At 30.9% G+C, this 25,410-nt stretch overlaps 5 protein-coding genes across 5 annotated transcripts; 4 read left to right on the top strand and 1 right to left on the bottom strand.

Moving 5' to 3' along the window:
* Positions 1 to 56: 56 nt before the first annotated feature.
* LOC104776333 (agamous-like MADS-box protein AGL104) lies at positions 57 to 2,511 on the top strand. Its single transcript, XM_010500373.2, has 10 exons — positions 57 to 371; positions 536 to 589; positions 702 to 731; positions 841 to 859; positions 951 to 1,012; positions 1,150 to 1,177; positions 1,262 to 1,323; positions 1,455 to 1,718; positions 1,889 to 2,057; positions 2,165 to 2,511. Exons 1-10 carry the CDS (start codon positions 187 to 189, stop codon positions 2,300 to 2,302), a joined length of 1,011 nt encoding a protein of 336 aa, XP_010498675.1. The 5' UTR covers positions 57 to 186; the 3' UTR covers positions 2,303 to 2,511.
* A 5,549-nt stretch (positions 2,512 to 8,060) lies between these two features.
* Positions 8,061 to 13,473, top strand: LOC104776332 (uncharacterized). The gene is made up of 14 exons (XM_087501421.1): positions 8,061 to 8,300; positions 9,039 to 9,113; positions 9,266 to 9,520; positions 9,608 to 9,763; positions 9,856 to 9,953; positions 10,044 to 10,169; positions 10,253 to 10,366; positions 10,456 to 10,563; positions 10,653 to 10,754; positions 10,866 to 10,983; positions 11,200 to 11,268; positions 11,354 to 11,460; positions 11,649 to 11,741; positions 13,200 to 13,473. Exons 2-13 carry the CDS (start codon positions 9,048 to 9,050, stop codon positions 11,722 to 11,724), a joined length of 1,395 nt encoding a protein of 464 aa, XP_087357547.1. The 5' UTR covers positions 8,061 to 8,300; positions 9,039 to 9,047; the 3' UTR covers positions 11,725 to 11,741; positions 13,200 to 13,473.
* A 3,504-nt stretch (positions 13,474 to 16,977) lies between these two features.
* On the top strand, positions 16,978 to 19,928 carry LOC104776330 (uncharacterized). Its single transcript, XM_010500371.3, has 2 exons — positions 16,978 to 17,287; positions 18,669 to 19,928. The coding sequence occupies exon 2, from the start codon at positions 18,879 to 18,881 to the stop codon at positions 19,782 to 19,784; it is 906 nt and encodes a 301-aa protein (XP_010498673.1). The 5' UTR covers positions 16,978 to 17,287; positions 18,669 to 18,878; the 3' UTR covers positions 19,785 to 19,928.
* Positions 19,929 to 21,184: 1,256 nt separating this feature from the next.
* On the top strand, positions 21,185 to 23,742 carry LOC104776328 (inositol-pentakisphosphate 2-kinase-like). Its single transcript, XM_010500369.3, has 8 exons — positions 21,185 to 21,418; positions 21,520 to 21,624; positions 21,754 to 21,960; positions 22,098 to 22,245; positions 22,416 to 22,456; positions 22,553 to 22,663; positions 22,739 to 23,341; positions 23,425 to 23,742. Exons 2-8 carry the CDS (start codon positions 21,520 to 21,522, stop codon positions 23,542 to 23,544), a joined length of 1,335 nt encoding a protein of 444 aa, XP_010498671.2. The 5' UTR covers positions 21,185 to 21,418; the 3' UTR covers positions 23,545 to 23,742.
* Positions 23,690 to 25,410, bottom strand: LOC104776329 (UPF0725 protein EMB2204-like). Its single transcript, XM_010500370.3, has 6 exons — positions 25,213 to 25,410; positions 25,000 to 25,146; positions 24,721 to 24,907; positions 24,469 to 24,590; positions 24,287 to 24,373; positions 23,690 to 24,186 (listed from the first exon to the last, which is right to left on the bottom strand). The coding sequence occupies exons 1-6, from the start codon at positions 25,270 to 25,272 to the stop codon at positions 23,842 to 23,844; spliced, it is 948 nt and encodes a 315-aa protein (XP_010498672.2). The 5' UTR covers positions 25,273 to 25,410; the 3' UTR covers positions 23,690 to 23,841.

Below are 25,410 nucleotides of genomic sequence, written 5' to 3'. Positions count from 1 at the left end.
ATTTTTAGTTCCTATTAACTCGCCTAAATATTAGCACTTTTTTGTTCTTACTCCTTATATTAACATTATCATTTCGAACCATTTTTTTCTTCTTTCTTTCGGAAGTTTGGTAGCTTAATGATCGATCAGCATTGTTATATCAACTTACGATTTGGATGAATCGAAATCTCTTCTTGCTTCACCAATATGGGTCGTGTGAAATTGGAGATCAAGAGAATAGAGAATACAACGAATAGACAAGTTACGTTCTCAAAACGTAGAAATGGTTTGATCAAGAAAGCTTATGAATTGTCGGTTCTCTGTGATATCGACATTGCTCTCATCATGTTCTCTCCTTCCAATCGCCTTAGCCTCTTCTCCGGAAAAACTCGGTATATATCATCTCATTTTACGTCCTTTTTTTATTAACGCTTTCCATTTGCTAGCTTTCTAGGGTTTGGATACATAAATATTTTCAATCATCATCACTATTTTGATACATCTTAACTATATTTTTGCTTAAATCTGGACCATATCATCCTTTTTATCTCTTCAGGATCGAAGACGTTTTTACAAGATTCATTAATCTTCCTAAACAAGAACGAGAGAGGTGCGCTAACACTACTTAATTAATTTTCTTACATTTACAATTTCTTTTCTGATTCTCTTAAAATTGTACTTTTATTAGTAAATTCTGACTTTTGGTTATTTTTTTTTTTCAGTGCTTATTTGCCCGACCATAGTAGACATCCGTATGTATCACATTTTGTCTTGGTTACATTACATAATTATATAGTTAAAGTATTTTTGTTTTTAGTCGCTTTACTTATTATTTATTTATTTTCCCTTTTTTCTTTGCAGAGATATTCAAAGCAAAGAGGTTCGTCTAATCATAGTGATTAGTTTTTTTCCCTCGTTATGTTGGCCTTTTAGTTTAATTATTAATCTAGGATAATGTTAATATGTGACAGTGTTTGCTAAGGATTTTGCAGCAACTCAAGACTGAAAATGAAATCGCTCTTCAAGTTACGAAGTCTGTAAATTCCTTGATGTTTTGTTGTTATACTCAATTTTATGATTTCGTATATTAATTCATCAATATACACTCTTGCAATACTCATCTAACTATATACTAAACTGTTTTTTCTTTCGTATATATATTGAAAAAAGCCCTACAGCTATCAACTCCGACGTCGAGGTAACTAATCTTTAAATAATTCTCCATCACAGCGATATACATTTCTCTCTACGTAGTTTAACAGTCTCACTCGTAAAAATTTAGGACCTCCAGCGTGAAGTTTGTAGGTTACAACAACAACTCCAAATGGCCGAGGAAGAACTAAGGTAATTTATACGACAAACTCAAAAATGTTCTATGTTATATACTTTTTTTTTTTGCCAACATGTTATATACTTTATAAAACATGTTAATTCATTCCATGATCCCTTAATTCATATGACCTTAAAATGAGCAGGAGATACGAACCAGATCCAGTAAGATTCACGAGCATGGAGGATTATGAAGTTTGTGAGAAGCAACTTCTCGACACTTTAACACATGTTCTCCAACGGCGAGATCACCTCTTGAGCAGCCATCATTTATCTTCTTATGAAGCATCTACTATGCAACAAAGCATTGCTGGTCCTTTTGTAAACGATGTCGTTGAAGGTTGGTTGCCTGAAAGTGGTCACAATCAAGCCCATTTATTTGATGCATCTGCCCATTCCAATCAACTCAGGTACATACATATTCCTCATGTCTTCCTAAGCTTACCTAATCAATTGTTATTTTCTTTGGAAATATAAAAACAATTTTTTTTTTTTTTTATACCTTAATCAATCAAGAAGCATTGTGATAGTTTGATACATTTCGACTCAATTTATAAAAAATATAATAAAAAAATGGCAGAGAATTATCGTCGGCAATGTATGAACCATTGTTGCAAGGAAGTAGTTCAAGCTCAAACCAAAACAACATGAGTGAATGCCACGTAACAAACCACAACGGTGAAATGTTCCCTGAGTGGGCTCAGACGTATTCATCATCAGCCTTATTCGCTTCTATGCAGCAGCAACAGGTGTTTGCAACTTTGCATAGTTAATTACAATTTAACTTCTTTTATTTTTTTATAATACTTTAAATTAAAACTAAAGATATTGACATATGTTTTGGTCAATGTGCCAGCATGGAGGTGTGGGTCCTAGTATAGATGAGATGATGCCAGCTCAGCAAGGTGATATTCCGGCGGTGACGACGGAGGCACAAGCTGACCGTGAAGTCTCCGACTATGAAACGAGGGCTTCTCAGCTCAGTAGCCAATAATCTCAAATAATATTTATTGATGTAATACCATTTTTTTATTCATATTCTTTACTACACAACTCAGAAAGAAAGAAAAAACTGGAGTTTTCTTGTTGTCATGAGATGAGGAAAAAAATGACCAATCGAGTTATATATTTGTTTACCGTTTTTGGCAACACTATTCTATAATTTTTGTTTTTACGTGATATTTATAAGTTTTTTCTAGGCAATCACGGATTCTAGGGGATAAACAAATCACGGTCTTATTTGGACTTAATTGTAAATTGTAATACAAATCTATCATTTTCTTTAAGAAGATCCACATTATGAAATATTATATCATACGATATAATATATGTATGTATCTTGATATTTTTCGATCCAAATAGATTTTTTTGACTTTAGAAATCTCTCAAGACATAATTGTATAGAGTGACTAGCTAGTGTACATGTCTAGACAGTCTAGTGTCTAGAACCGACTTGATCGCATGTAATTTTAGTGTCTAACAACAATACCATTTATTTCCTAACCAAAAAAAACAATACCATTTATTTTAAGTGAAAATATACTAGTTTGACACAAATTTAACAATTAATTGCTAGATTAACACTCCACCATATCCAATAACTAGAATGACACCATTTTTATATAAAATGACTAAAAACCCAGAAATTTTGTATTTTTTTTTTTTTTTTGAAAAAACGAAAAAACCTAAAAATTAGAGTGTTTAATATTTTGATTTAAAATACGATTAATTAAAAATATAAAATGATTAAAAAGATGATGTTTATTTTTGAATATAATATATAAAAATAAAATATGATTTAAAGTATAAATTATAAAATAATATTCAAATTGTTTATAAAAATATTATGTATAAAGATATGATGTAAAAATCTGAAGTTTAAGATTATATAGTTGAAATAAGTTTTATAAAAAATATAATGTATGAAATTATAACTAAAAAATAATGTATATAAAAAATGTTAAAATAAAATTTATGAAAATATAATATAATACATAAAAATATGATTTTGAATATGATGTTAATTTTTTAATATGATTTACGAAAATAAAAATGTATAAAATATGCTTTAAATATATGAGTTTAAAAATATGATTCATAATATGTTTATAAAACATATAATTAATAACAATATTACTGAAAAATACAACTTAAAATAAACATATAATAACAATATTATATGAGTCTAATAACTCTGTTATCAAACACCAGAATTTTGGAGGGAAAAAAAAAAGAGAAAAGTACTCAAACAACACTTATAAGTTGTTTATTTACTCAAACAACACTTCCAACCATACTCAAACAACACATATATTTTGGAAAAGATATTAAAGCTTTAGGTTAAACTGTTATTTACAGTCATGCCATTATAATTAAAAAATAAACCTTTTATTTTTTTTGTTATATACTTCATGTCATTAGTTAAAAAGTAAAAGGATTAAAATCAAAGATATAAACAAATTATTTTGCTCATATTATAAGAGCAAATTAAAGAGAAGAATCACACCAAATATGCATGTAAATATTTATAGTTCTCTGATAGATTCGATTAAAATGCCAATTTTAATGTTTAGGATTGAACTGGTTTTGGGAGATTTTCCAATCATTTTAATTGTTCACATGTCCCAATTTGCATAATACAAACTGTCTTGGATAACACATGAATAAAAACATGATTCGTTGCATCAAACCATCACTAGATTCTTTGCAACATCATGTGATAATCTTATGATTCGGAGGTTAGCAACTAATTTGGCGACGGCGGCCGTTAACGCAACGAGGAGGCAGAGGTTAGCCGCCGTGAGTTAGTCAAAATCGCTTAAAAATTCAGAAAAAGCTCATATTACTAAAATTTTGGATAAAAACTCATAATGAAAGGTGTATTTAAGCTTTTTGGACAAGAAATGAGAGAAAGTGACGGGAAAAAAAAGAAACAAAAAATCTGAAGAACAAAATGCAGGAAATGTGTAGCGGCCGCTAGGGTTTTTTGGAAGAAGGTGACCTGAGCAATTTAAGAATTTACCCTTTTCAATTAAGGTTTACAAAATTTTTTTTTGCCAACTGCTAAAGTTCGAACCATAGATTTGAAACACTTTTAAACGACCTATAACCACTGCACTACCTTATCTGACAATATTATTATCAATTAAAATCATATATAAACCTAATATGAAGTAAAAACGCAGCATATTTAGTAAAATGCTTTGTTTTGACCTAAAACATCAATAGTATAAATCTATCACAAATTAAATAACTCTATCAGGTCTATATATATGTAAATCTGTCAAACACATTAACTCTATCACGCCTATATGTATAACTCTACCTAACTTTTGTTATTTCAGTAAGAAATATGTCTACTACTACATTAACTCATAAATCTATCGCTTTTAGTTATATCTACCCGTCTGGAAAGATCTACCATCTCGTAAAACTATATATGTCATATAAATCTATCTCAGTGTATATGTCTGTCATAATGACTATATAAATCTGTCAAACAAAAATGCTACTCGATATAAACCTATTAAATCTGTCACCAATGTAGTAATATTTCTATCAAAAAATCCTAATTCTATCATCATTACAATATATCTATCCAATATCTCTACCGATAACAATAACTCTCCTTGCTTTTATTTTGTCTGTCATCATTGATATTTCTCTACCAAATTAATCTACTCATTTTTAAAACTCTAGCCAATAAATCTGTCATAAATAATTTCTCTATCGTTATGTAGATTAAATGAGCTGGGAGTTTTTCCCCCCAAAAACTTTGAACAGTTGTAATAAAAACAATGAGATACAACACTTTTTAGTGGCATACTCGTAATTTTTTTCCTAACTCACCTCCTAAGGGGTTTATATGTCATTAAATATTCCGAAAAATGACATTCTAGTCATTTCTGACCTTTTCTACGCTATTTGAGTAAACCTCCCAACAAAAAACTGTCATAACATAAACAAATCTGCCATAACATATGATATTCATATAGGTCATTTTAGCAATTTTTTAAAAACGTTATAAATCTGTTATCAAACGACAGATTTTTATCAATAGAGGTCAACCTAGTAATTATTTTTCTGTAAAAAAATATGTCGTAACATGACAAATTTTAATCAATAAAATAAATCGGAAATAATTGTGTAAAATAAATCTGTCAGACATTATATCAAATATGTCATATATTGTAAAAGTCTGTGGTGTCTTTATAAATAAGTCTGTCATGAAAAATAAATTTGTCATCAATTATAAATATGTCATAACTGTAGTTAAAAAATCTGTCGTCCAAAATAAGTCTGTCATAAAAAATCTGTCATACAAAAATAAATCGGTTGTGCAAAAATAAATCTATCATAGACTGTTACAACTAGTCCGAGAGACTTTTGAAAATATTTTAATTTTCTTAAAAAAATTTATGGGAAGGTAAATTTGACTTTATTTTTTTTTCCTAACAAAGCAAAAAGGGTATTTTAGGCAAAAAAATAACCCATATAACCCTCACATTTTATGAGTTGTTTTAGTAATTAAACTCTTAATTTGGGTAAATCTAGTTTTTCTCCCTTATTTTAATCAATTAAACAAAAGAAAGAAAAATCAACACATATAATTATTTGTAAGCTTAATACATTGAGTATGATTTAATTTCGACGGTTTTTTTTTTAAAATTGTGAATTAAATTATGGAATAACATATCTCTTTTTACAGCTTTTGTATTTTGTTTATTGAATTATGGCTTATCATACTACTAATCTTGTTTTTGCGTTAAATATTATAATTTATAATATAGACTCGGATAAAATGTTACAAAAATGTTTTATTTAACATAAGTGATAGAAATTTATATGAGTTTTTAATTTGAGAAAAAGCTCTAGAGTTTATTATAGCACTACTATTTTACAATTTTATTCTTCATCATATTATGTGCTCTGTTTGCATTAGTTTACAACGGAATATTTTTCTTGTCATTCAGTACCAACAAATGGCTACGTTTTTCCATTTAAATGATGCAAAAAGAAAAAGCTATTTTGTAATTGACGGAAAATAACATAAATTAGATAGATATTTCTTTACACAAGATATTCCACAAGAGTTTTCTTAGCTTTTATCCAGATTCGATCGGAACTCAAATCTTTCCCATTCTAGTCAATCTTTGTGTAGAATTATGGAATCTATTGTTCGAATACTGCATTTGGATAAGTAACTATCATTGTTGCTAGCTTAGTTAAAGATTTCTTTAAGCAACCTGTTGTTAGTATCACCTAGGGATTCTGCCTTTGGAGTTAGCAGCTTGAATACAATCGGTATTATGATCCAGTCCATTTGGAACTGTGGTTACCGATGTGTCTTTATGCTCCTTTCATTAACCCGCCTTATTCTTGAGCCTGTTAAACCGTTTTTCATCAACTTTTTGAAGTTTTCGCCTAAGAACCTGAAAACTAGTGGCATTATGATCCCAACTCAATGTAGTGGAGGTTACCGCAACACCTTCAAGAGTTTCAATTATGTACCTAAAACCGCTACCAACCCTATAACTATCCTCAGCCATAGCACATTTAACCCTGTTCAAACCTTTGGCAAAGCTCTCCTTCAGGTAGACATCCTCATTCTGATGATGTTCTCAGCTTTAGTTTTCTCAACGCCGCTTGGTTTTCGATCCAAGACAGTGGCCATCTCTTCATCTATCGAAGTATTCAATACTTCAAGGAAGAAGCATTGCTATTCCTTGATCTCACAGGCTCCAACTCTCTTGCAAGGAATCGGTTCATAGCTCTCAAGTCTACAATCTCGATGACTCTTATCTACTTTTATGTCTTTGTTATATTGACTGCTTTTCTTTGCTGTAACTTAAACAATGATCTTGTGTTTATGAGTCTTTGTGTTTAGTGTTAATGAAATGAAGCATATGTTTGTCAAAAAAAAAAAGATAGATATTTCTTAACAAGCTTAGATTTTTCCTTAATTGGCTAAAATTCTTGTTCTAGCTTTTTTCTACCACTTGATGTAGTATCCTCATAAAAAATGATACAAGCTTTTTCTTTTTTGAAAAATAATTGCAAGATTTGTTTTCTTTAATACTATTATTTTCTATTTAAATAAAGAAAGATTAATAGTAAAGGTGTCAACATATAATTTAAAAATCTCTTCCTAGTTAAAAACTGTAGATACAATGTGTTTTACGTGTCACAGTAAAAAAGATACAATGTCTCCAAATCTCTATAGATTCGTTTTTTGTCATTTTAGAATGTCAAGGTAAAATGCTTATTTTGGACAAGAAGGCAAAATATCAAATTACTATAAGTTCGTGACATTTGTCTTCAATCCAACCAATGAGCTAAAGCAATGCTAATATTTAGATAATTCCATCTGTTTGTATATGAATGGATAAATTTATGTCAATTTATTAAAATAAGATATATATGTATGATATATAGATGCATATATACTAATTGAGGAAAGAAATCTAATAATAATTTTGTTGGGGTTTTTAACTTAAAATCAAGATTTTCACCAATAATGTAAAAAGAAATAATTTTATAATTTGAACTATTTTTATCTTTTCTGAGTAAAGGTATGATTGCTTCAAAACACATTGTCTTAGTATTTTGACAAATCACTTGTAAAATATAATTGCAAAGGAAATGAAAGTGTCAAACCAAAATTTGTATCTGTTTTTCTTTTTGCATTTACTGTTGAGCTAAACACTACCTTTTGTGTATATATATATTTCGTCATTTATATTTATATATTTATACATATATATATGTATGTATACATATACCTTAACTTGAATCAAGTATAAAACAAATTGGGATAATAACATACCTTTAAACCCAAACGCAATCATTTTTATCAAACTAAACAATCAACAGTGTATGCTTCTTCCAATATATATCCATCCGCTACCTCTGCCCCAATCTGATACATCTGTTTGTTTTCGCAATCTCGTCGTTTCCTTGAGCATATCTGGTCGTCTTTCTTTTTGTAAAAGGTATCTTCTTTAGTTCATATCATCTTTACAAATGAATCAAACATTTGTGAGTTTTTTAATTCCTGTCTTTTATTGAGGATCTATCCATCATTCTTTATAAATTGAAGATTCATATAGTTTTCTGTAAAATGTTAATAAAACTTTCAGTTTTTCATGTCATATATACTCAACTCTAAAACAAGTTTTTAACCACAAGTCTTTTGTTCTTCAAATTTTTTGTTATCAGTTTACATTTTGGAAATTTCGATGATGATGATATCAAATTATGTTCATTTGAATGAATGAAAATACATATAGCTTTTAAGAATGAATTTATAAGGCTTTCATTACAAACTAATTTTGAAACTATTTCCAACCGGTTGCAGTATAGCCACACAAAAAAAAAAAATGCATACCCACTTTTACTTTGGTCACATCTAAGCTTTTAGTTAGTCACTTTTTTCTCAATTATATGTAGGAGATGGGTTTGAATTAAGATATTGATGCTGTAAATATCGAATGACACTTGTTATTACAAATCCATTCGAAAAAATAGCAAAATATATGAAAATCATCTCATGATTGTCTTCAACTTGTTGATTAGTATGGCAAATATACATATGTCGTATGATGTACGTGTTTATGATCAATTGATTAGTACAGTTTAGTACTACCACAAAAAAAAAATGTTTTTATAGTTTTCTTCTGTGTAACCTAACCATACAAAATACGTTAATTTGATTGTGAATATTAATGCAGTTTTTAAGAATGGCTCCAAGCGACGATCTGGAATTTTCTTTCTTGGACTTGCCAGACACTTTTGGTGCTCTCACGGTATACTTCTTCATCTCTCGGTGTTTGACTTTTATTATAATATATTTTTTGTTCACATGTTAATTGTTGTGTCTTAATGTATACGTAGCATATATGTTATGCGGATTATAAAAATAACTTATAATAATAACATTATTTACGTACATATGTAGGATTGTGTGGGAAATTCTTCGTTGCTGGTTTCAGAAAATGAGCACAATAACTTGGTTGGACTTGTCCCTTTCTCTGCCGCCACAAATGATGTGTTCTCTTCACCACTAGTAGAGAATTCAAACACTGATCAAGGGACATTGACAAGAACTCCAAGCTTTGAACAACAAACGGCTATAGTACCACAAAATCAAAGCTTTCATCAGGAGGAGGATTACTCTAAGTATTTCAACACCGTTGAAAACTTTCATGACATGGTAAGAACTAATCACAAACCAATCTTGAATTAATCTGTTCTGCAGACTTTTCACATATATAATTTACTAATTTTTGTAAATTTGCAGTCGTCTTGTGTATTAAGCGGTGGCCAAAGAGAAAGTGTGTACAGCGGACTACAACCAATTAACTTACAACATGGACCTCTAGGGCAGAGTTATCAACAACCTTTACTGTCCCAAACAATTCCTTGTTTCTCTAACGAGCCATATGCTTCAACAATGGTACAAACTTATTCTATAATTCTATATTTTATTTAATAGATCATTAAAAAATGTTTATATTATTCAGAATATTCAATATTATGATGAGTCAGGTGAGGAGTAATATGCAAGAAGTGGAGAAAGCTAATGAACCCACAAATCTCAATCTAATTCAACATGGCCTTCGAGAGCATCACTTTCAACCTTCTCTGTATTGAACTTCTAAATTCTTTTTTCTCTCTTTAAATATATAAAAAATGCTTAGAATTAATAATAACACAAATAGTAATCAATATTGCAGGTATCATCAGGAGGAACAATTTGATCACAACGAGTCACTACTTGAACAAATCATACATATCCATGAAACTGATTATAAAATGCAACTACCAAAATTTTCTAACATGTCGTCTACCGCAACATCAGTGTAAGATTTCTTTTTATTGTTTTCAAGATTTAAAATATCCACTGCTGTTAAACTTAATCTTTTTCCAATTAATAAATTTGTAGGGGGACATTGCTAAACAACAACCAATGCCTATTTCCTGATGCCTCGGCTTCAAATACTATAATGAATCCAGAGTATTGTACTCCCATGATTTCCAACACTCTTACACTACAGAGGTATATTTTATTTTTGTTTAGTCGCTTCTTATATATTCTATAAGAATTAAATCACCCACAAATGTAGAATTTTCGAATGCTTTTTATAGGTCAGGAAACTACTCACCATTTACGCAAACGTCATATCAGCCCGACTCAGTGGCTTATGCTTTCCAAAAACCAAGCCCGGTAAACCCTCCTCGTCGGCCCCGTGGAAGGTGACATCATTTTCTTAGCATACATATGTTTGCTTAACTTTTTCATATGATCTAACGTTTGATGATATATTGTTCTCAAATTCTATCAGACCCAGGAGATATCCAAGTGTTACGTCTTCAAGTTTGACTAATACTGCACCAAAAAACATGGCTTTGGTACCTACAACTCAAACCCTCTTAGCCCCTCCCAGGTAAGCAAGTTTTCATTTTTGCATGCTTTACAAATATAAATATATATATATATATTGTCAAATTTAGTATATACATTACATATATCATGATATTTTATGTATATAATTTAGGCCTTATTGCCCACAAGACAAGGGAAAACAACATGTTACAGGCACATCAATGCCGGCTTTGAACCCAACTCTCTACAATCAATATCAAAATTCACACAGAAACTCATTGATCCAACAGGTAAAGATTTTTTTCTTTCTAATCTTATTATAGGATTGCATGTGAATTACTCTGAAGAATGAGCAACATAAGCATTTGAAATAATGTGAATAAGTTTTTGTATTATTAAAAGATTAACTAATTATTCAATATTTGTTACAAGACAAATAACATATTATTATATACACCTTTTACTAAACGCTTGTGTTATGAAAATATGGTGTTTGGCTATTTCAGAGTGGAGGCTTCAGACAACGCAGTTGCTATGATCAATTTGAAAATGAAGGTTCTTCATCTAAAAGAAGGGTATACATGCATTTTTATACAAGTAACCATTTTCCTTTTCGAAGGAAACATATATAGAAGTGTGACAACAAATTAACTATTGCAGAGGATCACGTTTCCGTTTCAAGAAACAAGCGCAGCAGCTTCATCGGTTATATCTTCTTGGCAAGATGGAAATATGAGTTCAAATGGGGCCAATCACCATGAAGAAAGGTTTGTTTATTTCAAATTTTCAACTATAAGTAATTCATATCAGTAATCAGTGGGTATATATATACTAGCTCTCTTAAAATTAAAACTAGTTGGTATAGTCTGGTAAAATGGGCTAAGTTCTTTACAAAACTTAGACCAAGCAAACCATACATTTTAGTAATTACTTATATATTTACTTCTTATTGCAGGTTAACAAATACAGTATATGATCCACGCTATGCAGGTGCTGGATTAGCCATTGATCCTCATTTGAGGTTCTTTTGATTTTTTTAATGGAAATGGTAATTCTCTCATAAATCTTATTATATAAACCTTACTTTTCAAATTTAGTAATTCATGTAATTGCGACATGTGTCAAGTATATCGATAATATTTTGATATATATGAAAAAAAAATTTATTTAATATTTATAAGAAAATTTAAAAAAATCTTAAAAATAAAAGGATTACAATTAATATTTTTGAAAAGTATATAAAACCAAAAGTGATCTATTACATCACTAACTCTAATAGGAAAGTTATCTATTAAATTACTAATTTCCATAGGAAAATATGTGAAATTAATAAGAAAAATATTTGCAATTTAATTGCAATTAATAAGAAAAATATTTGTAATTTAATTGCAATTAATAAAGAAAATATTTATAATTAAATTGCAAATATTATTTATTATAATCATATAGTAAAAAGAAAGTTATACATAAAAGTGATTAAAGTATAAAAGATTTAATGTGTTAAAATTAGGGATTAACATAATATAAGAAAAATAAGAAATTAATGTAATTTTCTTAAGTTTTTCAATCGGTGAATGATTTGATAACTTATTTAATATTATGTTATTACTGTAAACCTTGGTTTTCAAAGTTAGTAATTTAGCGACACATGTCAATTTTAAAAATTAATGATTTGTCATGTGTTATACAAAAACTTTGTTTTAACATATTTATAATTTATAAGAAATTAAAAATTTAAACAACTTAATAAATATAAAAATATAGTTCATATATGTATATAAAAAATAATAATAATTCTAATTTTAAATCACTAATTCTATAAGAAAAAGAATTAAGAAAATTATACAATTAATTACTATAATACCATAATTAAATAAACTACACTGTCAATTATTAATCCTAAAAGAAAAAATATTGTAGATAATCATCTTTACATTAAAAAAATAATTTTCTCATGATAACGTCTTTGAATTTTTGATTAATTTATGATAATGTTAGTATAGTTTTAGTTGGACAAGTAGTAAAATTATTACGTATGAGATTACAAAATATGAAACAAATATATTTAAGATATTGTTACTTTTTCAAAATATGAGATAAAATTAGTTTTTTTTGAGAATTATTTTTTATTAACTTTTAGTTTTTGAAAAAAATTAAGTAAAATATAAATTTGATATAATGCACATTTTTTATATGAAAGTTATAAATGCACTCATTAGGATTGAGTGCATATAATTAAATCTAATTTTATTATCATGAAAATATACAAATAAATTGTATTACAAGATGAAATATGTGAACTCTAAATTCGATTAAAAAAAATCAAATAAAATAAAATTAATATTTTGAATACAATTTAAAATTTCACATATTTTTTCTTATATTAGCGTTAATATGCTGACATAATCTAGTGTTATAGAATCAATCAATATTCAAGACCCCTAAATAAAAAATAATAACCATAACTGCATTATAATATTTATGCTCTTTAAAAATCTTTTTGCAGGCCCGCATAACTTTCGTGTGTGAAGAATCAATGTGCTTTATAACTAGATGGAAGACGTATTTTAAACCTATACTCTTAACTGAGATAAGCAATTATGATATGCTTATATTCCATGTGACAAGGAATATATCAATCCATCGGTTTGTAGTATTTGTACTAGTGATGATGTTGTGCAACCTCTTACATTTAATACTTATTTTTAATGCATATGACAATGATCCCCACTAAATTTTATCTTGGAGAAAGAGTTACAATAACATCATCCTGATTACAATTATGGTCTCTTGATCGTTAAAAAAAAGTATACCTAGAAAATTAAACATGAACTGTGTAATAAGTAATAATCTGTGCTGTTGCACGGGATGAAATTTTTGTTTGAGATATTACAATTGTAAATAAATTTATTTAGTATAACATTTATAATTCAAACGTATATTGGTTTGAATTCATCAAGTTTATGAAAGTTTAAAATATTAATTGTTTCACAATAAATTTTAGATTGACATGATGGCGGATCTGAGTCGAAAGTAGACCGAATTAGTGATTGGTTAGATTTTTATCAAAATCTTGAACTATCAAATCAGATAAAAACGACAAAAGGAACTAAAACAAATTAATTAAATAAAATTGTTAATATGGTCAAACCCGTCCGCTAAGTCATCCTGCAACAAATTTAAATATTTTGAGCCAAAAATGTCTTTGCATCTATCCCGCTTGAATTAGTGAGATAGACGAGTAACCCACATGCATTTTAATAAATCATTTTTTAATATATAAAATATATTTAAAGCTTAAACTTAATTTATATTAATAAAGTTATTTGATAAAGGTTTTAAGAATAACACATTTGTTTTTTTTTGTTAAAAACAAAATGGCATATAGCTGTAAATAATAAATCAAAATATGGCTAAATTAAATAAATGTGTCTCAGCTATTGATATAATATTATTACTTTTTAATATTTTTATTGGACTGGATTTTCTAAATTTTAAGATTTCTGTAAAAACACTATATATAACTGCATATTCATATATAATGTTTGACTACATAGTTATCAAAATTAATATATATATATATATATATTCATGTCATTTTCAATTGGTGATAATACATTTTTTTCGGGCAAATATAAGTATTGTTTTTACAAAAGAATAAATGTTGAGCCAGTTTCAAATGATCTTTGATTCTTTCACAATTAGAATTTTATAAAATTATTAGAAAGGTAAAACTATTTATATTTCTGATGATATGATTTTAAATATATACTTTTTACATCTCACAACTATAATAGGCCAATTAAAAGCCTAATAAACAATATAATGATAATGGACTCAAAAGTCAAAATGATGGCACTTCTTTGCTTTTGAAGTTGATTGTTCATCACTACAGTGGAAGTAAGAGCTTTCTTCTTGTGTATTTATTGATTTTATGAAACCTAATACATATTACTCTCTGTTTATTCGCTTAGTTTATGTAGGTTTTGTACCTTTTTTTACTCTCAAAAACTTCACGAACTTTTCACTCTCTTCCATATGATATACTCAAAGGCCAGAGTTGATAATTATCTTATTTGTGTTCTGGATTTGTTAGCTTTTGACAAGTAAGCTGCTTTGGGAATCATCGAAAGAACTAGTTGGAAAAAAAGAAAAAAAAACTTATATTCTATTCACAAAATCTTCTATTATCTTCTATCTTGAGAGAGCTCATCTCATCACATTTGACTTTATTCTCTCAAAAATCTTAAAAATGTTTCACTTTCAGATAACGTTGGTCTAGGTACAGCTTGCGGCAAGTATTTCTGTGTTGTTGATCCTTGTAAGTAAACTATAGAATACATTATTAGTTTCACTAATTTTAAAATTTATTTGTCTCTCTTCACCCATTTCTTCACATCTGAAATTTATAAACTAAAGTAACAAAATCCGACAAATTAAACTGATGTTACATTCGTATATAATGATGTTGTTGCTAATTTATCTCTTTTCAGTTAACTCTGACATTTTTTTAACACTTTTTTTTTTGGGACTTTTTGTTCCGTTTTTGTTAGCATCTATGCATTTCCATGTTTTATATCCACAAATTTTTATTAGTTATATACCAATGTGTGTGTGTGTTTTTTTTTTTGTTATGAGTTCTGAGTTTCTCCCAAAACTTACTATTTTCAAAAATTCGTTAATCATTATTTTAGAAATATAAGTAACTTTAAGGTAAGCAACAATGGTAAAGTTATTTGAACCAAGTCGCTTTTGTCCAGTGGTAAAGGAAAAAAAATATCACCATCTGGGTTTAAGTAGTATTAGCTACGGGGTTCGAAATTTAACATGGTTTTCCTCAACTCCTGAAGATTAGTCTTTGGACCTAGGAAACTTTTATGATAAAAAAAAAATGGTAAAGTTATTTCTCTTTCACTAAGAGAGTTGTTCAATCATACACTTCATAGAATATACATCCATACGTAATCCATTGTGATTGAAAAGTTTATTCTACATTATACATTAAAATTTGACATTATTGCATAAATCACAATGACATTATTACATAAATCATAAAATATCACGCATAATGTCATGAAAATCATGTTATCAAATATTTAATATCTCGCATCAATGTTCTAAAATATGCTAGGCGTTAGTCGAGCGGTGCACCACCGTTTAACGTATAGCTGTATACGCGGCTGTATATGCGGATATATACGGTAAATATATTTTACCAAAAATATATATAGATATAAAAAATTATAAATATATTATATATAAATATATATATATATATAATAAAAGAACAAAATAAATATTAAAATCTCTGCAAAAATACTTATGAAATTGTCAAACCAATAGTATATCAACTTTAAATTGTCAAAAATACTTATGAAATTGTCAAACCAAGTAGTCTAAAACTCAATAATTGAAATAGCAAAACGTAAACAGAAAAATAAACCAATTTTAATCTTCAAGTTCTTCTTCTCCGTCGACTTGTAGTATCAAAATTCAAAACTCAAACCTAGTTTAACGATGTTAAGTATTATAATTCTATAATCAATGAGACAACAACAATACTATAGACATGATAAAGCCAAAAAGAGAAAGATCATATAATTAAAACAAGAGAAGAAGAGTAAAGAAAACCTGAAAACTCTCTGAATATAGAATGAAGTTTGAGAAAAGTGTCACGGCAGTAAAAAACGAATAAAGCTTAGGGTTTCTTCAATTTATAGGTTTCGTTTTATAGCTTGATTGAAGGTAAAAAAAACAAAATACGGACGTATATGCGCTAACCGTATAATCGTCCGTATATATACGCCGTATAAATAAGCGAATTAGACCAACCCGTATATATTAAAACGCTTAGACTATAAATGGTACAGTAGGTCACCGTTTACCGTATACTCACCGTATATACGGCCGCATAGTCCGTATTTTAGAACATTGTCTTGCATAGAGAGATTAGCTTAAAATTGATCAATTTATCCCCTCCAAATTAAATACCATAATCTCAGGGGAAATTGAATTCCACAGGTTGCTTTTTCCCCATAAATAAATCCAACGATTATCTATTTATCTTTATCCTCCACTATGTAATTATCCTTTTTCGTAAAATTGTGTCATCGTGGCTATCAGTAATTAATTAGAGTCATATCCTTTGGATAAGAAAAATAATAAATGACTAAATTTTTTGATTACCATAGACATGCTGTAAAAAAGTTAAAAGGTGTTTGTTTATCCACATAACGCTAAAAATTAGGATAGGTTAAGGATTTACAGCAAGCGAGAGAGGAACGGGCCGACTTGGTTAAACATCCTAATCTTAATCCCTCCGACTTTGCCTAATTTTAAGCATTTCTTTAAATTAAAAATAAATATTTTATTGATTGATTATCTTTCCTTAATCCCAAAATATTTTCTTTTTAAATATCGAATTAAATTGATTAGGTATAAAATATCCTAGTATTGATTCCGTTTTGACGAATTAAATTCTCTTCTGCTTCGTTGTGAGTGCGTGTATAAGAGAACAAAAAGAGTTCGCGTAACGTTCATAATCCTTGAAACCTCATCGAAGAAAAAAACTCATTTGCTTATCCTTCTATACAGGTAAATTAGTTTTTCGATTTTGACCTTTTAATTTTACATCGTTTTTTTTTGCATCCAATCTATTTCGTGTTTGTATGTTATTTGATTGACGATTCACGACAATTCGATCATCTTGTAGGATTAAATTACGAAAATCTGATTACGGTTTCACTATGATGTTAATCTCAATCATTCGTTTTTTTCTTCACAACACACAAGAATATTCGTGATTATTTTTTAAATTTTGTTTTCTTAGAATCTTGGTTTAATCGCTTTTATTTTAATCCTAAGAAAGATGTTCGTGGAAGTCGGGTTCGTTCTTTTTTTTTTTTTTTTAATTAAAGGTGCGCGTAGCTTGGTCGATTTGACCAATGCGTTACTGAATTGTTTTAATTTAATTTAAATAAATAATTCCAGAATATTTAGTCAGTCAACAACTTGTTTATTTCGTGAATCGTAGCTTTTGCTTTTTGGCGTTCAAGAATAGGTAGAGATGCTTTTTGCGTTCAACTTCAAGAATAGACAGATTCTTGTTTTTTTGTTTTAAACGTGTAGCTTTCATGTAGTCGAGAAGTTGCTTTTTGTTTTCATCATAACGTTTATAAAAACTTTGGCAACAGCTTTTGGCTGTTTTTTTAACCTTAAAAGGGGATTTAATAATCCATAGACGTATTAAAGACCATCCTTATAGCTTTACCTTTTTTTAGCAATCCATTTGTTTTTTTCTTCTATTGATATTTTCATTTAAGAAAATGAAGCTGCAACTCTTTAGAATAAAAGAGAATATCCAACATATAGATTACCACTTTGTATACGTTTAAGCACATCCAACTTAACTTGTTTTATTTCTAGGCTGTTTTTTATTTTTGGTTCCTTCTTTAGTTGTACTCATTTATTCTGTGTGGCTGGCATGTTGTTAAGTTATGCGTTATCTTGTCATTAATAAAAAAAAAAAGAATTTCAATCCTTGAGTAAAAACTGGTTGGAGGCTTGGAGCTTTTACCTGTGGATTTACGATTGTAGATTATAAATTGTGAACATAATGAATAGAGCTTTTTTTCAAAAAGAAATTCTCAGAGCCTTTAAATTGTTGAATTGTGTGTTTTAATGACTATTTTGTTAGTAAAGATAATTTACTTAATCATTGTCATCTAGTAATACTGTAGATAGATCATAGACGTTGTGCATATACATGATCTTTTCCCATTTTTTCATGCTAACATTCATTGGATAAAAGAAAGGTGTGAGGGATGTATAGAAATTCTAAGAAACTTCTAGAAGTTCTACCAGTCATCCACTTTAGTTTATACTAATTTGGTAATGATGACATATTCTTAGCAAGAAATAAACTATATTTTGGGTCTATTTTGGTCTAATATTTCCTATATTTTCCCATTCACAGGAAAAAAAAACATTAAATGTCACAGATTCTCGATAATATCTGAGAGACCATCCCTTCCATGACATCACCTCCTTCGCTTAGCTGTCTCTCTATTTAAGATCTCTTCATGCAACTCTAACACCCCATTAAAAATTACAAAAATAAAAAGAAAACAAAACCCCAAAAAAAAAGAATTGGGTTTTGTTTTTTTATTCTTTGTAACATCCAGATATGGAGAGAGCCTCTTCTTCCTCTGACTCATCATCCATGGCTTGTTCTTCTTCTTCTTCTGATCAGTCTCTTTCCATCAACTCCGACCAAACCTCACCTTTCGTGGCTTCATCATCTATGCTTTCCCGCACGTCATCCTCTTCTTCCTCCGCCGTAGGAGACTACATCGGGACAGAGAGCTGCTTCGACATACTCTCAGCCGACGAAGGAAACGACGTCGTCTCCGTCCCGTCGGAGTCTGTAAAGAGCCGGTTTCGTTACGGAGGAAGGAGGAGGGAGGAGAGAGAGGCTAGAGCTGCGGCGGCGCGTGAGTTTCCTCCTCCGATACCGTTGCTTGCTCAGACTGGGAATCTTCTCCCGCACATGCCGTGGGTTCTTAAGCGTGTGGTGACGAGCGACGGGAGGCTTATCCTGAGAGAAGAGAAGGTTCGTCATCACGAGTATTTTCGTGCGGATAGATCCAATGGTCGTCTCACTCTCCACCTTGTTCCTCTAGACGATGACGTTTTCGAACTTCCTCAAGAACCCTCTCATTACCAAACTGATGATGACGATGATGATGATCATGAGGAGGAGGAGGAGAACGACGAAGATGATGGAAATGAGTGTGATGATGATGATCATCAAGATGTTGATTTGGATGATCTGGCGGATACTTTAAATAAGAGTGTTACTATTACTTCCCCTAATGTTGATGATGATGAGGATAAGGGCAATGTGCATGGTGAGATTGAAGATGGATATAGGAAGGCGATATTAGCGGCGGTGGGAGTGGAGGAGACGGTGGTGGATAGTGGAGTGTTGATTGGAGGAGGAGGCGGAGGAGGAGGATCGCCGAGAGGAAAGTGTTTAAAGTCATGTTTTGTTGGTATGAGAATTCAAGAGATCAGACCAGTTCTTAGTTGATTATTATTTATTTATCAAGTAGTCCTTGTTAATTTAGCTTCGTATGTTTTGGCGGAGAAGAAAATTGTTATCGAAGAGAGTAATAAAAATCACTACCGGCTTAATTGTTAATCTATGAATATTAGAGAGTTTTTTTCATAAAAAGGTTGTTTATTACTACTACTGTAATTTTCAGAGAACTGTGGTGTAATTTATCTTCTTTGAGAAATTCTTGTAGGATGATGTTACGATTTTTTAATTGGGTTAACAGTTTTTTCGGTAAGTGAGTGACAATGGGTTTTAAAAGTTTGAAATTATCTAAGCCGGTATGGAAAAGAGATATATACATTTATCACTTGTAAGAGAAATATAGTATAAAATCAAATTGTAATCTCCTTTGGAGGAAAATATTGGAAATAATTGAAATTGAATACAGGTTTCCAAAGAGCGAAGAAATGCGAAGGAAAAAAAAGAAAAAAAAAGGAAGAAACATAACAGCTAATATTCGAGAATTCCGTAAGGTGCAAGTGCAAACAGCTAATATATTTGTAGTTCATTTTTGGAGAGAATTTTATAATTACAGGAAATGGATTTTGAATTGACTTATATACATTACCTTAAATCCAGCTATATTTTCCTATCTTTCACTTCCAAAAATCGTATGATATGGATACATCCGTGTAAGAGAAAGGTCGTCACTTTAAGGAATGAGAAAACGCATAAGAAGAAGTAAATAAATAGTACTATTAAAATCTCTGAAAATTTATTTATTTTTTGAGAAGAAAAAAAAGGAAAGCCAATAAGGGAGAATAAAAGGTACGGAGAAAAATGTAAAAAGTACAGCTAAGATAGAAAAATAGAAGAGTTTCCCGATGAATTTTAAGACAGAGACACTTAACTCTGTCTTCTGTGATTTGTCAGTTCCTCATCATTGGTCTTTCCCACCACCTGATCTCTTGTCCTATATGCTACATCCCCACCCGGTTTACTCTCATTTAACCGGTCCTTCTTCATTCTTCTTCAAAATGTCTGAACCTTTCCAGCAGTTACAATAACAAATTTAAATTCCCGGGAAAATAACTAGTTATATTCATTCTCTCAATTACGAAATCTTCAAACTTATAGTACGAGACTTGGTTAATTCTAATCTTAACCCCTCTGACTTCGCCTTATTTTAAGCAATTAAATTACAAATATTTCTAATGTAAAAAAAATACAAATATTTATTTCACTTGCTTTTTACTCATTCATAATGATTTTATCAATTTAAAAAAAAAAATCTTTTAATGTATGATTATTATATTGTATAAGTTCAGTTTCGATGTAATGAAATTTATCTTCTGCTAAATATTTCTTAGTACATGTTACTAACTATTCCATTTATCACTTCTTTTCTATTGTTATTTGAAAATATGTCCCTTAATAAATAAATTATTTTAATAAACACATTCACTCTGTTCCAAAACAAATACAAAAAAAAAAAAAAAGTAATTTCAGTTTTTTTTGCATACTTGTTCTTTTTGAGGGACGAAAGTAATCTCAAGAATTGAATGACGAATTCTCTTATTAGTATTAGATATACTAATAGAGATCATTCATGATTATTTCTTAATCGTTCTTTTAAGTCGGCTACATTGTTTTCCAAAAACTCAAAGGTGCATGCATAGCTTGTTTACGATTTGATCATTGCTCAAGAGAGATATACGTTTTTTATTTTGTGTAAAACACGTTTTCGTTTATCTGTGTTTGGATTCAGATGGAGGAGATTGTTTTGGAACCAAAGGATGCAGTTGATTGGTCATATAGAGGCGAAGGAGCTGTTAATTTGGTTCTCGCTTACACTGGATCTTCTCCCACCTTCGTTAGTCCTCTTTTGATCTGTTTCTCAGACCAAAACACGATTTTGCTTTAATGTCATTGTTTTTGGTATTTGATTGAAAGTATCTGTTTTTTTTGTTTTTTTTTCTCTTTTGGTGTGTTATGTGTGAAGTTGGGAAAGATGATGAGGATACATAAAATGCCAAAAGATGGGAATGAAATGGGAGACAAAAGTGAAAATGGTCTAACTACTCATGAAAAGCTTATTTGGGGAGACGTTAAGGAACTTGTATCTTGCCAGAACAAGGAGATTAAAGAGTATTTGTTTGTCAAACATGTCATGAGACCTTTGTTGGGTCGTAAACATGTCAATCCTGGAGTATGTTTCCTCTTTTCTTCTCTTATCATGAATGTAACTCGTTTGTTAAGGCTACAAGAAACTGGAAGTTGCACTACGGATGTTTTAAAGGATGATGATTTGGGTATTTTCCATGTGTAATTGTTGCAACTTTTCAGAGACGTCTTCCTGTAGCAAAGGAGTTTCTTGAATTTGTTGAGAAAATTATAACATCTCAGCGTCCTTCTTGGAGAGCTGATGCAGCCAGTGTCGATACTAACCGCAGTTCCGTGCTTCTCATGGATGATTTGACACTTTTCGCTCACGGTAAATGGATTTTTGTGAATTTGACCATTGATGAGGCTCTCTCTTTCATTGTTTTGTTTGACTTGCAAGTAAACTATGTTGTGAGCTTGTAGCTTTGTCTCTTGGATTTAAGCTATGGTTTTTGGTTTATAAATACATGTCGCAGCGTTAATGGTCTCCTCTGCTTTCAGGTCATGTTGAGGATAAACCATGCTTAAGTGTTGAAATAAAGGTGTTCATGATCATTATCTTGTGCTTTCTTTATATGTTGGCTTAGCCATTGAATGCTATATATTTTGGTTGATACATGTTTGCTCTGATGAAGTAGCCCAAATGTGGATTTCTTCCGTCTTCATGTTTCATAGCTGAAGAAAATGTTATTAAGAAGAGTATAACTCGTTTCCAAATGCACCAATTTCTGAAGCTTAAGGAAAACGAGGTACTACTTCTCCTGCATCCCTCTGAACGTTCTCAGAATTCACAATGTCTTACACGTTAAAGCCATGTATTGCAGATATCAGAAATCAGTGAGTATGATCCCTTAGACCTATTCTCCGGATCAAAAGAAAGAATACACAGAGCAATAAAAGCACTCTACGCCACACCTCAGAACAATTTCCGCGTGTTCTTGAACGGTTCTTTGGTATTTGGAGGCTTAGGTGGTGGCACATGCAAAACAACTTCAAAGGTTGAAGTAGCTTTTGAGCATATACTCAAAGATATCATCAAAACCGATGATGGCTTACGTGCAGATCGTTTTATAGAGCTTGTAGCAGAAACTGTTTACTCATCCGAAGTTCTAGATCAGCTTCTAGACGTCCAAAAGCTGGACAAATATAACATCGAGGGAGCGATTCACGTGTACTATGACTTGATTAACCAGCCATGTAAAGTGTGCAGAGACTTGGAGAAGAGTAAATCATTAAATCAGTATAGTTCCATGCATTCAATTCCATTGGATGAAAAAGTGAATATTTTGAAGGATTTTCTAATATCTGCCACTGCAAAGGACTGTAGTGTAATGATGAGTTTTAGATCAACAGAAGTTGGGCTCTCAAGGTCATCTTCCCACAGTAATCTTCATCTTGAATCAACAAAGCAAGAATTTGAGTATAAGGTACATGTGATTTTTTAACCTTAATTAATCTTTGCTTTGATTGAATTGTTTCTCTCATAAACTGAGGTCTACGTCATCCGCAGGTACATTTCATTGATCTTGATATGAGACCTTTGAAGAAAATGGAAGTCTATTACGAACTAGACAAGAAGATCATGAACACATACCTGGAGATGCTGAAGAATAAAGGAGATCAACCTTGAATGCTTCTAGACTTTTCATGTCATAGAGGGTGCTCTCAAAAACAGTCTTGATTGGTAGTAAGTATTTTTATGTTTCAGTTCCCACGTAACAGGTTCCTACTCTTTTCACTTCTCTCAATTCATAAGACTCATTTGTACTAGAAGATATGCAAAGAATCCCACAAAATAAGAGATAGTGTAGAGCTTGGTCGTACTAAACGCACAAAATTACAGATCCACTAAAAAGTCCAAACGCACGAATGAAATAACTTAGAAGACCATTAATAACAATAGTTAAGCATGCTGATAATGAGGGGTCTAGACATTAGGCAGGCGGGTCTTGTACAGCTGGTGGCACCTAGGATTAGATAGCCTCCAAAGTCTATGAACACCTAAACGAAGCTTAAGCCTTTTAGAAGGCCTTCGGATGTGCACAGAATCCTTGTCTCCAATCCAATAGACACCCCGGAGACGAAGGTTTCCTGTAGTCTCACTGATGGTTCTTCTAACAATAGCTCTGCGCTGTAGAGGCTCACCAACCCGAGCCATAGTCAAGTCATTATAGGTGATGTAGACAACTGTAGTCTTCTTGGAGTCATCTTGAGTAGTTTCAATCGCCGCTTGCACAATCTCCAACTGGGAGAGATGGTGGGAGTGATGGTCCTGCAGAAACAATCAAATTATTACCAATGAGGGAGTGCCACTTTCGATATTGATATGAAAAACCAATGGAAGGGAGACAAAAAGAAAAAAAAAGACTCACATGTGTAAGACTCCTATCGAGAAAAACAAGTGAAAGTTTCAAGTAAAGACGAATACAATCATTGTCTTGCAACTCTGATTCCTTCACCTGCAAAGTAATTACTTTGTCAATAATTCTTCATCACTACAAGGCAGAAAGCAAAAAAAAAATCACAACAAGCGAGTTATTACTAATGATCTTACCAGGTGGAATCGGTTTGCATCAGTGAAAGATGATGGCCAACGAGGCAATTTCTCACTGAAAAACATACCATCAGGTGGTCGTGGATCGCTATGAGGACGCAGGAAAGGCTCCTTAGTGGTCACTATAAGATGTACGATAATTAATGGACCACAACTCAAACTCAACTCAACTCTAAGACAACTCAAACTCAACTCAACTCTAAGACAACTCAAACTCAACTCAACTCAAGTCTAAGTGAAATCGTTAATTACCTAGAGGTCTAGCGATAGGGCACCCCAAGTCCAGAAAGCCAAAACTCCTTTCATGAACAAGAACTTGAAAGGCTTGCTGCAAACCGCTATCTGGAACACGTGCAACCAGACTAAGGTAGTAAGAGGAAGGACCGCCAGTCACGCTCACGTTGAAACTCTGTAGGCTATCAAGCTGCAAGTTTTTCCCCTGTAATTGAGAATGCAATCTAATTTAATTTGGGTATAATAATAATAGTCACACCATATCGATATTACATGAAGCACTCAAAATTTTTTTACCTCCAACAAATTGTAGCGATGAAGCCCCAACCTAGCATAAAGCTTGACCAAAGAACGAAAAGGATAGCTAGGATACTTGCCTCCACATTCGAAGTGACGAAGGCGCAGGTGGCGAGTGTTAGTGTTACCGTTGGGAAAATCGAAACCCTATATAAGAAAACCCATTAGAGAAAAGATAAGCAATCTAAACAAATAAGGAGATGAAAGAATTACATCAGATTCACTGCTGTGCGGAGGAATTATGTCTTGTGTATAGGCCAACCGACGAATCATCTTTCTGCTCGTCGTCAAGTACGAAATTTAGCGGCGGATGCTTTTGGTCGATTTAGGAGGTTTGCCAGGCGAAGGGGGAAGAAGTATTCATTATCGGCTTTAGTTGGGCCTTCTCAATTTTAAATCTTTGATGATCAC

This window comes from Camelina sativa, chromosome 3, assembly GCF_030686135.1.
Source record: "Camelina sativa cultivar CO46 ecotype springtype chromosome 3, ASM3068613v1".
Taxonomy (NCBI): Eukaryota; Viridiplantae; Streptophyta; class Magnoliopsida; order Brassicales; family Brassicaceae; genus Camelina; species Camelina sativa.
The sequence above is the reverse complement of the archived record's forward strand: the minus strand, read 5'-3'. Positions and strand labels throughout refer to the sequence as shown.